General features: G+C 51.7%; 1 protein-coding gene across 2 annotated transcripts; it reads right to left on the reverse strand.

Moving 5' to 3' along the window:
* Positions 1 to 1,091: 1,091 nt before the first annotated feature.
* LOC310746494 (uncharacterized protein) lies at positions 1,092 to 10,539 on the reverse strand. Of its 2 annotated transcripts, XM_083580296.1 has the most exons (4): positions 10,353 to 10,539; positions 5,152 to 6,166; positions 3,608 to 3,809; positions 1,092 to 2,385 (listed from the first exon to the last, which is right to left on the reverse strand). In XM_083580296.1, the coding sequence occupies exons 2-4, from the start codon at positions 5,974 to 5,976 to the stop codon at positions 1,736 to 1,738; spliced, it is 1,677 nt and encodes a 558-aa protein (XP_083436422.1). In that variant the 5' UTR covers positions 5,977 to 6,166; positions 10,353 to 10,539; the 3' UTR covers positions 1,092 to 1,735. The 2 variants fall into 2 exon arrangements, with proteins under 2 accessions (XP_083436422.1, XP_083436423.1); XM_083580297.1 differs by lacking the exon at positions 10,353 to 10,539 and having other exon boundaries at positions 5,152 to 6,427.
* Between the last annotated feature and the right edge of the window lie 1,499 nt (positions 10,540 to 12,038).

Below are 12,038 nucleotides of genomic sequence, written 5' to 3' on the forward strand. Positions count from 1 at the left end.
TTTGTTTTTTAAAAGGGGAGGACTCAAAAATTCTGCATGAAGAGAAAATGAAGCATGGGCCCAGTATGGTTTGTGCAAATCAAAACATATTTGCATATATTTGGGTGTGGAGGGGTTTGCATAAATTGCATAAATGCGGGAAGACTGGAGCAATCACTGACTAGCTTGATGTTGGCTGGAAGAGGAGAGAAGCAAGGAGGGCATACCAGAATTTTAAAAAGTATCATATTGTCCCAAGCCTTGCCTATCATGTAGAGTGGACAGCAGGTGGACTAGAACAGTGTTTCCCAAACTTGGGTCTCCTTCTGTGGATGAACCATAACTCCCATCATTCCTAGCAAGCAGGACCAATAGTCAGGGGTGATGGGAACTGTAGTCCAAAAACAGCTGGAGACCCACGTTTGGAAGACACTATACTAGAATCATGAATGGGAATTGTGGGCTTTCTGAGTGGGCTTTGCAGGAGTCTGAAGATAGGCAGTAACTCAAGAGGTTTCAGGAAGAGATTTTTGGAGTTTCCCCTTCCCTCCCTCTTGTGGCCCTTCATACTCACAGTCCCTCATTTTCAGCAGGGCGATGCTAAGAAAGGACTGAAGGGCTAGCAGAATTAGCCTCATCCCACCAGCTCATCCTCACCAGCAAAGGGCTCTTTAACCCTTTCTGTAACCCCAGAGTGTGAACAGCAAGCAGAGGCCTTGGCAGGGATGCTTTCCTTACGTACATTACCTGCTCAGACTCCAATTTTGCATGTGTTTCGACTCACACAAGGGAGCTCACAGACGAGTCAAGCAAGTTAATAGCTTTGGAAAATCCTCTGTTGCACAGAACATGAAGAGCCCTTTGCTACATTGGAGGAAAAGGCCAAGGTGTGCAAGTAGCAAGGGATGGCGTTTCTCTGGGACAGGGGGGCAACGCTGAGGGCCAGATGGAATGCCTGTGGGGCCCTTTGAATGCCAGCTGCCAATCCCAAGCATTTGAGGCAGGGGAGAGCTCCTGTTACCAGAACGTCCAGACACCCAGATTATCAGTGCCGTCATTGTCACCTCCTCTTTGTGTACTCCCGTACCAGTGAAACCCTGTGTTGACAACTCTCCTGTTTATCAAAGCTGTAATTTCCACCACCACCCAGAAAAAAACAAAGTACCAGAGCAGCTTCCCCAAGAGGGATCTCCACTGTTCTGAAGATGCCCCGCTTCCCCAAATACAGAATGGACCGTCTTCTCTAAAAAATACATTGCTTTTGTTTTGCTACAAAGGTATGATCTTGGCATACGGAAATACAGGCTGTGTTATGTAACAATAAACCTGTCTAGAGGACTAGAAGATCTATCGCTATCGCCTTTCCTATAAAAAAGAGAAAAAGAGAGAGAGAGAGAGAGAAGAGACATTCAGCTGGTGCCACCACAATGTTATCGGTTCAAGAAGCCAAGCCAAGCAAGACTGGGCATCTTCTTGGACCGCTCAGTCTGGTTGTGCTGTGGAGCTTCTGGCGAGACACAAAATGGGATCCGGAAACCAGCCACACTGTCCCTCCCGCTGTGCACGTAAATAGAATTCATTCTAACTAAGCCATCCCTGACAGATAATGATCTGCAGACGTCAAGCTGAAGGGACACCAGTCATCTGGCCCACAACAGCACCAAACTTGGCGGTGAGCACAGTCCACGCTTTGGTCCCCGGCGAACTCTCGGCGCAGGGCAATTCGGGTTTCCTTCCGTCGGGGGAAGATCTTCCGCTAAGTCGTGTGGGTTCTCCGATGCCGAACGAGGTGCGAGTTCTGCCCGAACTTCTTCCCGCACTCAGGGCATTTGTACGGTCTCTCCCCCGTGTGGGTGATCTGGTGGCGGATGAGGTCGGAGCTCCAGCGGAACTTCTTGCCGCACTGGCTGCACCCGTAAGGGCGTTCTCTGGCGTGGGACGCTCGGTGCCTGGTCAGCTCCGAGCTCTGGTAAAAGCTCCGGCTGCACTGGGCGCAGCGGAAGGGTCTTTCCGAGGCGTGGGTCCTCTGGTGCCGGGTCAGCTGGGAGGTGTGGCCAAAGCACTTGCCGCACTGGGGACACTGGTGGGGCTTTTCCCCTGTGTGGATTCTCTGGTGGGTGAGCAGGTGCGAGTTGCGGCTGAACGTTTTCCCGCATTCTGAGCACCGGTGGAGGGGCTTTCCTGCCGGGTGGGAGGCTCCACTGGGGACGGGGCACGAAGCCGGATTCTCTCCCGTTTCACCGCACCTCTCTTCGCGAGGCTGGCTGGCTCTCTCGCCGCCACGGTTTTCAGCCGCCACATTCTCCTGGGAATTCCCGGACGGAAACACCCTGGGAGGCTCCACTTCCATGGCACCTCCCTGCAGAGGGTTCTCCTCTCGGCTCCCGTTTACCATCAGGGCACCTGCTGGGATAAGAAAAAGAGAAGGGCATTGTCACACTTTGCCAGCATGCTGCCTGCCGCCTGCAGAGCCAGGCTGGCAACCTGTCTCTGGCATTGTGAAAGCAAAATGCAAGCACTCTTAGTGTCCCTCTTTATTAGGGACTGTTCCTATTTCCTGGTCCCTATAAATGTTGCTGTTATCGTTGGCATCTGTCTCGAGACACAAATAAATCGCTGCCCCTGCTTCGCCTCTCGCTTTTTGCATTTCAGGAACATCAAGCTGAAATGCTCTTTGTGCAGAGTTACTAGCATGGCTGTTCTTCAGAATTCACCCTCCCTCATCTGGGCTCTAGATATTAAATCACCACACGGAGAAATGGGTGCATCTTGTCTGCAGTGCCAAATAAGTGGAAACGGCAGGGAAGCGGGCTAAGCCTTCGGAGAAACGTAAAAGCTATTCAAACAGGGAAGCGGCCTGTGTGTCTGGGGTGCTGTAGGGCAGGGATGGAGAACCTGTGGAACTCCCCTGACTTCCTTGGACTCCAACTCCCATCAGCCTCAAGCAGCATGGCCAATGGTGAGGGGTGAGGGGAACTGGGAGTCCAGCATCATCCACAAGGCCCCAGGTTTCCCCCACCCTGTTTGCACCCTGCATTGCAAATCATTCTCCCTAGTCACACCCTCTTCTGGTCCTGCTTTGCACCCTTCCCTGAGTGATTTTGGACTGGCTAGCGTGTGTCCTCGACCTCTGCTAAGGCCTCTTCCTAGGCTAGATGGGAGGATGGTGTGAGGTGCGTGTGTACACAAACCAGATTACTGCACACAGGTAAAAAAATATTATTAATATTATTAATTTAGTTATACCCATTTCCCCCTGATTGTTGCTCTGCCCAATTTGGCCACTGGCGTGCAGCCCTCAAATGTTGTCCAGAAGGTAAGGTGGCACTCAGGCTAAAAAAGTTTCCCCATCACTAATGCAGACTCTGCATGTGTATGAGCCAGACTATAGGTGGGTTGCCTGCATGGCCAGTTGCTTTCTGGTGCTGATGAGAGCCACAGTCCAAAACATCTGGAGAGCACCAGGTTGGCCTGTGTTTTATGAGAAAGGCAAGTAAAAACTGAAACAAACCAAGAGGATTGGGTCCAGCAACCTTCGGTCTCTGGGCATAGGAAAACATCCCCAGAACCTCCCATTGCACCCAAAGCCTCCTCCATTAAAACCAGGGGCTCCTCTTGTATTTCTTACCTGTTTCCTGAAGTCCTCGGGGCTCCTGTTTGGGGATGCAGGGCATCTTGAGAGCAGGGATGAGGGGAGGCTGGTTTAGTGTTACTTCTGTTGAGGATAAGCAGTCGAGATGGGGCAGCAGTGGGGCAGGAGGTTCCCATGGTGCTCCGGGCAGAATCATCTCTTGCGGGCTTACCTGCTCAACTTTCACCCGTACTGTAACCTGGCAATGAGGGACAACAACATGCCATTAGGAAGGAAACAGTCTCCTTCAAGGCCCCCCCCCATCACCTTTAAAGCACAGGAAGGAAGAAACCGTGACCCTCCAGCTATTGCTAGACCAGCTCCCATCACTCCTGACTCTTGGACACTGATGGGAGTTGTCGTAGGGGCACAGCTTTCTCCCCTTTTGCTTTATTTAGCTTTTTCTTGCAAGGAAAATGCTTCAGTCCTCTGCTCATTTAAGTTAGCCTTTTCTGCACCTTTCCAGCTCTGCAATACCCTTCTGAGAGCAAATGAACACCAGCCTGCACATTCCCCTTCTCAACTGTCTTGCCTTGTTATCCTTCAAATATTTTAGACCAGGTGTGGATCACCTCCTGCCCTCCAGATGCTGCCCATCTCCCACAATTCCTGGCCACTGTTAATGCTTCCTGGGGCAGATGGGCGTTGTAGTTCCAGCAACATACGAAGGGCCAATGGTTCTTTTAAACCCGCGGTTCCCAACGTGGGGCACACGCACCACAGGGGGGCAATTTGATTTTTAAAGGGGGCAATTTGAGAATGAGTTATTAACAGTTAATGGCTTTTTAGGCTTCTTCCACATGAATAGTTCACTTTTTGAATAATAAGAATTATATGTCACAGGGATTTTAGAGATGCGTAGGTGGGGCATGGCCAAAAAAAGGTTGAGAACCACTGTTTTAGACTGTACACCCCTTGGGGCAGGGACTTGTCTCTCTTTATTTATGTGAAATACTGAACACTTGGGACACGGGTGGCGCTGTGGGTTAAACCACAGAGCCTAGGACTTGCAGTTCAAATCCCCGCGACGGGGTGAGCTCCCATTGCTCGGTCCCTGCTCCTGCCCACCTAACAGTTTGAAAGCACCTCAAAGTGCAAGTAGATAAATAGGTACTGCTCCAGCGGGAAGGTAAACGGTGTTTCCATGCGCAGCTCTGGTTCGCCAGAAGTGGCTTTGTCATGCTGGCCACATGACCCGGAAGCTGTACGCCAGCTCCCTTGGCTAATAAAGCGAGATGAGCGCCGCAACCCCAGAGTCGGTCACGACTGGACCTAATGGTCAGGGGTCCCTTTACCTTTTTTACTGGACACTTGGTTAAGGGTTTTATACAGAAACGTCTTGCTGGATTCTTGAGAAAACTTCTGGAGGTGTCGTTGGGGGAACTAGGATGCTATAGGGACTGTGGCTGGAGGCTCCCTTATTATTTTTATTATTTTGATTATTATTATTATTTTGATTATTATACCACCCTTCATTGGAGGATCTCAGGGTAGTCCACAAAATAAAACCTCTCTGTCACCATGACGTAAAGTGTCCTCACCTGTTGCTCCCACATGCCTGCCTCTCGCCGTCCCATCTGGTAGCCTTCCACTAGTGCCACCGCCTGGGCACACGTCTCTGGGCCTCGCTCCCACACCCAGTTCTGGATCTCCTGGGGCAAGATGGTCAGGAACTGCTCCAGGATCAGCAGCTCCAGGATCTGCTCCTTAGTGCGGCTCTCGGGCTTCAGCCAGCGGCGACAGAGCTCCCTCAGCCTCCGGCAAGCCTCCCGAGGGCCTTCCGAGTCCTGGTAGCGGAACTGCCGGAAGCGCTGGCGCTGCATCTCCACGCTGGGCCCGGCCTCCCCTCGCAGGCTGGAGGACTTCGACTTCCTGTGGTCACCTCGGCTGCTCCTGGCGTCCAGGCCATTGTGGGGCGGTTGGCCTTTCCCGCTGAGGGCCGGCATGAGGCGGGTCACCCACTCACCCCTCGGCCACTGGCAGGTTTCGGCCGCCCTCTCGAAGGACGACAGGTAGGCCTCGATGTCGTCCACGGGCGCCAGCTCGGGGAGCTGGAGGTTCCCCCAGGCAGGCGGCGGGGGCGGCACTGCCACGGGGGTCTGCACCATCTCCTGGCACTGAACCTCCCACAGCTGCGGGATGGGGTCGCTTCTCACCTGAGGAGGGGTTGCCCACCTCAGTAAATCGCTAATGGTGCCAGCCTGGACTACGAGGGGGGCCTTTCCTGTGGCGTCCCATTCCCACCCTGCTTCGGGGCATGGCGGACCAGGCTCCTCCATCTTCACCCGTGGCGGCAGCGTGTCTTCTAACGGGTACAAAAAATGGAGGCCCAGCGCTGGAGGAGGCACTTCCTGTGTGGCGGCCATTTTCCCTCCAACCTTCCCCTCAGCAAAAAGGAGGAATCCCCTGGCCGGTGCCGACTGGGGCCAGTCAGAAGAGGCTGTTGAGACAATCCACACGTCTCCGTGAGCCGGACAAGGGTGAAAAGGGCCGGCAGCCGACAAATGTTACCTTAACACTGGTGAAGTGATGATGCGGCAGCAAGAGGACTCCTCCCTGAAACATAAAGCCAAAATACCACTGAGAATTAGGCTCGTAAGAAACGGGATCCACCCCAAAGCGGCCGAGAACTGTCTGCACCCCTGTTGCATTAGGTCAGTAGGAGTTTGGAATTCAATTAGTGTCTATGTCCTTTTAAATGTTTCTATGACCTTTTACATGTGTTTGTAGAAGGGGGAGTTCTCATTTTGTTTTACCTATTTATTTTGTGCTTCTATCCTGTATTTTTATCTTGCAAACCAACCTGAGATCTTCGGGTGAAGGACGGCATATAAATTGAATAAATAATAATAAAGAAAATGGGGCCTGCAGCCAAACGCTGCAATGCTGAGTGCTGCTTTTCAGGATTCTAGATACTCTGTGCCATTCCTTCTGCCCCCAAACCTCTAGCCCAAGTCAGTCAGGATCCTAAAGCCTCTTTCCCCCCTAAATTTTTTTTTTGGTACTTCTACAAACTTTGGGGTCTCTCCCCCCGCTGAGCCTGCTGACCTCTTCCTCTTGTGCATTTTGGTCACATAAGCATCAGCACTCACAACCTGGAGATAAAACGTAGACAGAATACCAGGCATTGATAGACCCTCCCTTCCTCCAGAAATGTACCTAATCCTCTTTTAAAGCCACCCAGGTTGGTGGCCATCACTCCATCTTGTGGCAGGGAAGACCACACGCCAGCAATTCCCAAATTCACCCCCCAGCCCTGGACCACTTGCAAATTGCCAAGAGTCTCAGACGGCAGACCATTTAATGATTTTTCCGCCGGCTGTAGCAATTGTAATGCACTGTGCTAGATGCGGTACGATTTTTTAAAACTGTGTTTCTATTGCTTCTTTTATTCCATACCTATTTTATTGCAATGCAACCCGAATTCCACAGAACTCAACTTGTAATACAATGCAAGAAACGCAAGAAGCAATAAAAATACAGTTTGAAAATATTTAAGGCAATGACTCACTGCACTGCCTCCCATTTCTGGCCACAAATCCACAGCCATGCCACAGACCAGAGTTTGGGAACCCCTGCTGTAGATGAAGCACCCATTGCATGAAAAAGTGCTTCCTTTTATCCTTCCAGTGTCTGCTGCCAATGGATTTCTTTTGAGAAAACCTGAGTTTTATCTTCATGTGGGCAGGGGAAGGAATTTCTAGCTATCCATTTTTTCCACATTGAATGAGAGCACCCTTCTTAGGAACACGGGGCAAGTGGTAGTTCTCTCCTCAAAGCTAGGGCACAGCAAAAACTAGTGATAGGGCAGGATAATGCAGTACTTTGCCTCTGAGGATCAAAGCACTACTGCTTTAAAATGTTCCAGGTGTAACTGTGCCCTGGAATGCACATTTCTGCACAATTACTTGCTCTCTCACGGCTGACAGGTCATCTACAGAGCCTCTGAGCCAGAGAGAATAATATAGTGACACTTTATTTAAAAAGATAAAGAGCACGTGAATTGCCTTCCTGGGCCAGACCAAAGGTCCCTTTAGTTCAGCATTCTGAAAGTGCCTGGCCAGATGGGAGGGGCCTCAGCTCATGGGCTTTGTCTGCAGAATGTCCACGGTTCAATCCTCAGGATCTCCAGTGAAGCAGGAAACAAATGATCTCTGCCTAAGACCACTGCTACTTGGGAGTAAAATACTGGGCTAGGCAGACCTTGCCTGACCTAAGGGCGGCATGGTAGCTCAGAGTAGAAAGGTCCCAAGTTCAATTCTTAGCATAGTGGGTTTCTTGTTATTTTAAGGAAAATGATCAGTAAGTAGCTGATGTGGAAAGGGGGAGGCAATACTTATTTCTGCCCTGGAGAGCTGCTGCCAGTTGGAGGAGCCAGTACTGCATTAGATTAGCAACTAGTCTGACCTGGTCTAAGGCAGCCTCCTAGGATTTTTAAGGGTCCACAAGCCAATGGAAAGCCAGCAGTCGATACAGCATCCCATGAAGATGAATGACAGAAGCTAATCAGGCAACCTTTTGCCAGTCCTGTCACTCCAGGGGGCAGGACTAGAACCAATAGGTGGAAATTGCAAAGCAGCAGCTAAACAGGAGGAGAGACATCCTAACAGCGAGACATGCTTAGTTCTGGGAAAATGTCCCTAGGGAGAAAGTGGGCTCTCCTTCACTGCAGATTCTGCACTAAGCAGGGGGTTTGGACTAGTTAGCCTCTCAGGGACCCTCCAACTCCATAATTCTATGGTTCCTGCATCTAATTCCAATCACTTCCATTGGATAACTCCATGTGGCACGACTCAAATGTGCCAATTCAGAGCACCAAACCACTGTGAGCTGCCTGATACCAATTCTTAGGGATTCTTTGACAAGGTTCGTCCACTAAGACCATGGGAAGTCTGGGAATTATGCACCAGAATCCCTTGCAAGGTTTCAGAGGATGCTGCGGTGCGTGTGAAGCACTTGGGTTATGCACACATCTGGGTCACACCTCCCAAGTAATGTGCTGCCTCCCAGCTGCCCCAAGAAACCGCTTGGGATGTTTGCAGAACATAGAAAAGGCCCTGCTGCATAAGACCAAAGGCCCATCTTGTTTCCTATTGCGTCGTAAGAATGGAAGAAAAGCCCTGTAGGATCAGGTCGAAGTCCTATCTAGTCCAGCCTCCTCTTTTCACATTGGCCAAACAGATGCCTTTGGGAAGCCCGCAAGCAGAGTCTGAACCCAATGCTCTCATTTAGCTTACAATGAACTGGGCCTATGCTCCATTCATGTTCTCTTTTCTTTTCCTAATCTCTTTTTAAAGACATCTAAGCAAGAAGCAGCAAAATACATATGTTAAGTGTGTGCCTCAAGTAAAGTACTTTTTTGTGGCGGGTCTGTCTGGAATCTCCTGCCAATCTATTTCATTAGATGAACCTTGAACAATAGTGCTATGGGAGGGGATGTGGGAGAACAGACTTCTCACCACGCACCAAGAATGAACTGATTCAATCCACAGGCAAGAAGCAATTCTGGTCATGCTTAAACACACAGCCAGGGTGTGTCAGGGAGATCCACCCCACCCATGGACACACCACAAAAGTCCCTTGTAAGAGTTCACAAGCGAGTATGGACCAACGCATATCTGTATGTCACACACAGCATATGCCATACTGCTAACGTATAGGGCAGTCCTTTGGACTAAGCACCCACTCCAATATTCCCTGCCACCCACACATAATCCTATCACTGGATGGGATGATGGAGCGAATTCTACCCCTCATGCCCAATACGCCCCCTTAAATGTCACAATGGAGCTGTGCTCCTTGACTCGCATCCCCTCGCCTTTCTTTGTTGCCATCCCATTTCGCCAAGCATATGGGAGACCAGCTTAGGAGGCTAGCTTGAGCCTATAAAACTCACTCTCCCTGAGATCCCAAGGAATTTTGACTCTCAGGATTCTCCAGTGGCTCTTCCAGGAAAAAGTCTCCTGAGGACCAAGAAGTCCTGGCCCTGGCACATCAGATTCCCACTTACATTTCCCTGCAAATAAATCCAAGAGTCCTGGCTCCCAGCCCTAATTCTAAGAAGTTTTATCTCTTCCTTTTTATAAGAGTGCTGCTTCTAATCTTCCACGCTCTGTCTCCCTAAGGCAGGGATGGAGAATCGGCAGGGCCTCCAGAGGTTGCTGGGACCGGGACGCCCATCCCCCTTGACCACAGGCCATTTTGGCTGGGGCTGATGGGAGCTGGAGCCCCACAACATCTTGGGCGGAGGGCGCAGGTTCTTTCCCTTGCCCTCTAAGAGCACCGAGGAGCCCAGCCTCGCGCCTCTCTTCCTAAGGAAACCAGCAGTCCTGCTCCTAATCTGCGAAAACTATAGCCGGTCCCGCTCCCAGAAGTCCTGGCTCCGGCCTCTAAAAAGAACCCAGGAGTCCTACCTCCACCTTCCCGCCCGCACCCCCCCCCCACAACACCCCGATCTTAGGAAGCCTGGTGGAGCCCAACCCCAAATGCGAGAACTAACGGGACCCGGACGAGTACCGCAGCCTCCTCCTCCTCCTCCTTCCCTCGGGAGGACCCAGGCGTCCTGGTGCCGCTAAAGCCCCGGGACCGACCTGCGAAAGGGAATCCCGGCTCCCGCTTCCTCCCCGCAGGGACCCAGGAGTCCCGGCTCCAGCTCCGCCCTTTGTTCCGTCCCCCGCCCTCGCCCCGCGCTCCGCTCGCCGGCTGTGCGCGTCTTGGCGCGCCCCGGGCCCGGCTCCGCTACCTGGGCCGGGGCGCCTCCCGCGCGGCGCTCGCTCTCTCAGGGCTCCGGAGGCGGCGGCGGCGGCGTCTCCGCCTCGAGTCCCGCGGCGCCCATCGCGCGCTGCCCGGCCCTGCCTTGCCCTGCCCGCGCGCCGCGCCAGCCCCGCTCGCCTCGCTTCGCCCTGCCCTGGAGGTGGCCGCCAGGTTGGTTCCCGGGCTGCGCCGGAGAGGCTGGGGTTAGTCCCCCCTCCGCAGGGCGGGCACTGGCTGCGATCTCTGTCAGTCACCGCCGAAAGGAAGGGGAAGCCGGCTTGGGACGGCCCCTCGCCCAAAGCGGCAGGGAGGGCGGGCCGGCGAGGGAGGGAGGGAGGCAGGCCGGGCAGGGCCGCCTTTGCCACGATTGCTCCGCGCTGCAGGCGCCGCGGCCGGGATTGCGCGCAGCCGGGTCGAGGAGGGCACAGCAGGCGCGTCTTTCTTCCCGTTCGATTTCTTTACTCTAATAATAATAATAAAAATAAAACAACGCACCGAAATAGGGGTCGCCGACTTTTTGCTGCTGTTGCTGCATATTGCGCTGCATTGCTTCTAGGCATGTGCAAAGCGCCTTTCCTTTGAGGAAGGGAACGAGCGCCTGTCTGTTGCGAAACTGCTTCAAAAACGAAGCTGGCGAGTAGGGTCGTTTTATAGCGAATAGTGTTGCTTCAGCCAGGGAGAAGAGAAGGCAAAGGCCTCTTGCCTAAGAGGAGACCCCCCCCCCCAATGGATGGTCTGGTGTCAGGAGAGGCAGAACTAGGCCAGTCGGATCAATGCTTAATCTCCATACTTTCACAAGGCAGCATATGGTTTTTAAGAAACCACAGTGTCCCTGAGCATGTGTGGAGCAACTTGGGGAGACAAGTTGGCTTGCAAACATATGCACCAAGTGAAGTGGTGGAATATGGTTTCAAAAACTGCCTCATCTTTATTCCGAGAATGGCTTTCAATTTACATAAACATTCACAGTGGCTCATGTAAAATGAAGCAAGCACACAACCCACTCCAAAATCCATGCATAAGTCAAGTAGAGGCAACTCTCAACTTAAGTGGGGGTTACATTCTGGGGATGGTACATAAAGCCAAAATTGTGTGTAGTGATTGCAGCACACAGCAGTCAAAACCCATTGGGTGCAATGGTGGGTGGGATTGCCAAAGTTTCCCTTCCCCCGGATGCCTGCACCCCCTTTTTAATTCCACCGCCCAGCCCATAAAGCAGATTGCGCTCAAGTTAAATGTGTGAAAGTTGCAAGTTACCTTCATGCCAGTCCCAACCAACAGACTGAAAAGGCAACATTTTGCAGGCAATGTAGTCAAAAGACTATCCATAATAACCATTCATCAAAGGCCTTTGTAGATCAACTTGTGTTATTAACCTAGAGCAGTATTCAGTCAAGGCTACATCTGCACTATACATTTAAAGCCCATTTCCAAAGTGGTTTAAGAATCAGTCCTCCTTCCCAGGGCGATCTAGGTCTGTGAGGGCAAAGGGGTCTCCTAACAACTCAATGTAGACTTCTCAGGTTTCTTTGGGGAAAAGCCCTAACTTTAAAAAGTGCTAGGATTATAGTGTGAATTTCTTGTAACATATATGTGGTTTTGACTAACTGCACATTTTTGCAAGAAATCTCCCCTAAATGCAATGCATTTTTGTGTGTTATTTTCACTAATATAT

Source organism: Podarcis filfolensis (assembly GCF_964270895.1).
Source record: "Podarcis filfolensis genome assembly, chromosome: 13".
NCBI classification, from domain to species: Eukaryota; Metazoa; Chordata; class Lepidosauria; order Squamata; family Lacertidae; genus Podarcis; species Podarcis filfolensis.

Coding starts and splice junctions, on each gene's coding strand:
- LOC310746494 (XM_083580296.1), bottom strand. CDS start 5,976: ATGGCCGCCACACAGGAAGTGCCTCCTCCAGCGCTGGGCCTCCATTTT. Junction 3,810..5,151: donor CAGGCATGTGGGAGCAACAG/GTGAGGACACTT, acceptor CCTCATTGCCAG/GTTACAGTACGGGTGAAAGT. Junction 2,386..3,607: donor CCGAGGACTTCAGGAAACAG/GTAAGAAATACA, acceptor TTCTTATCCCAG/CAGGTGCCCTGATGGTAAAC.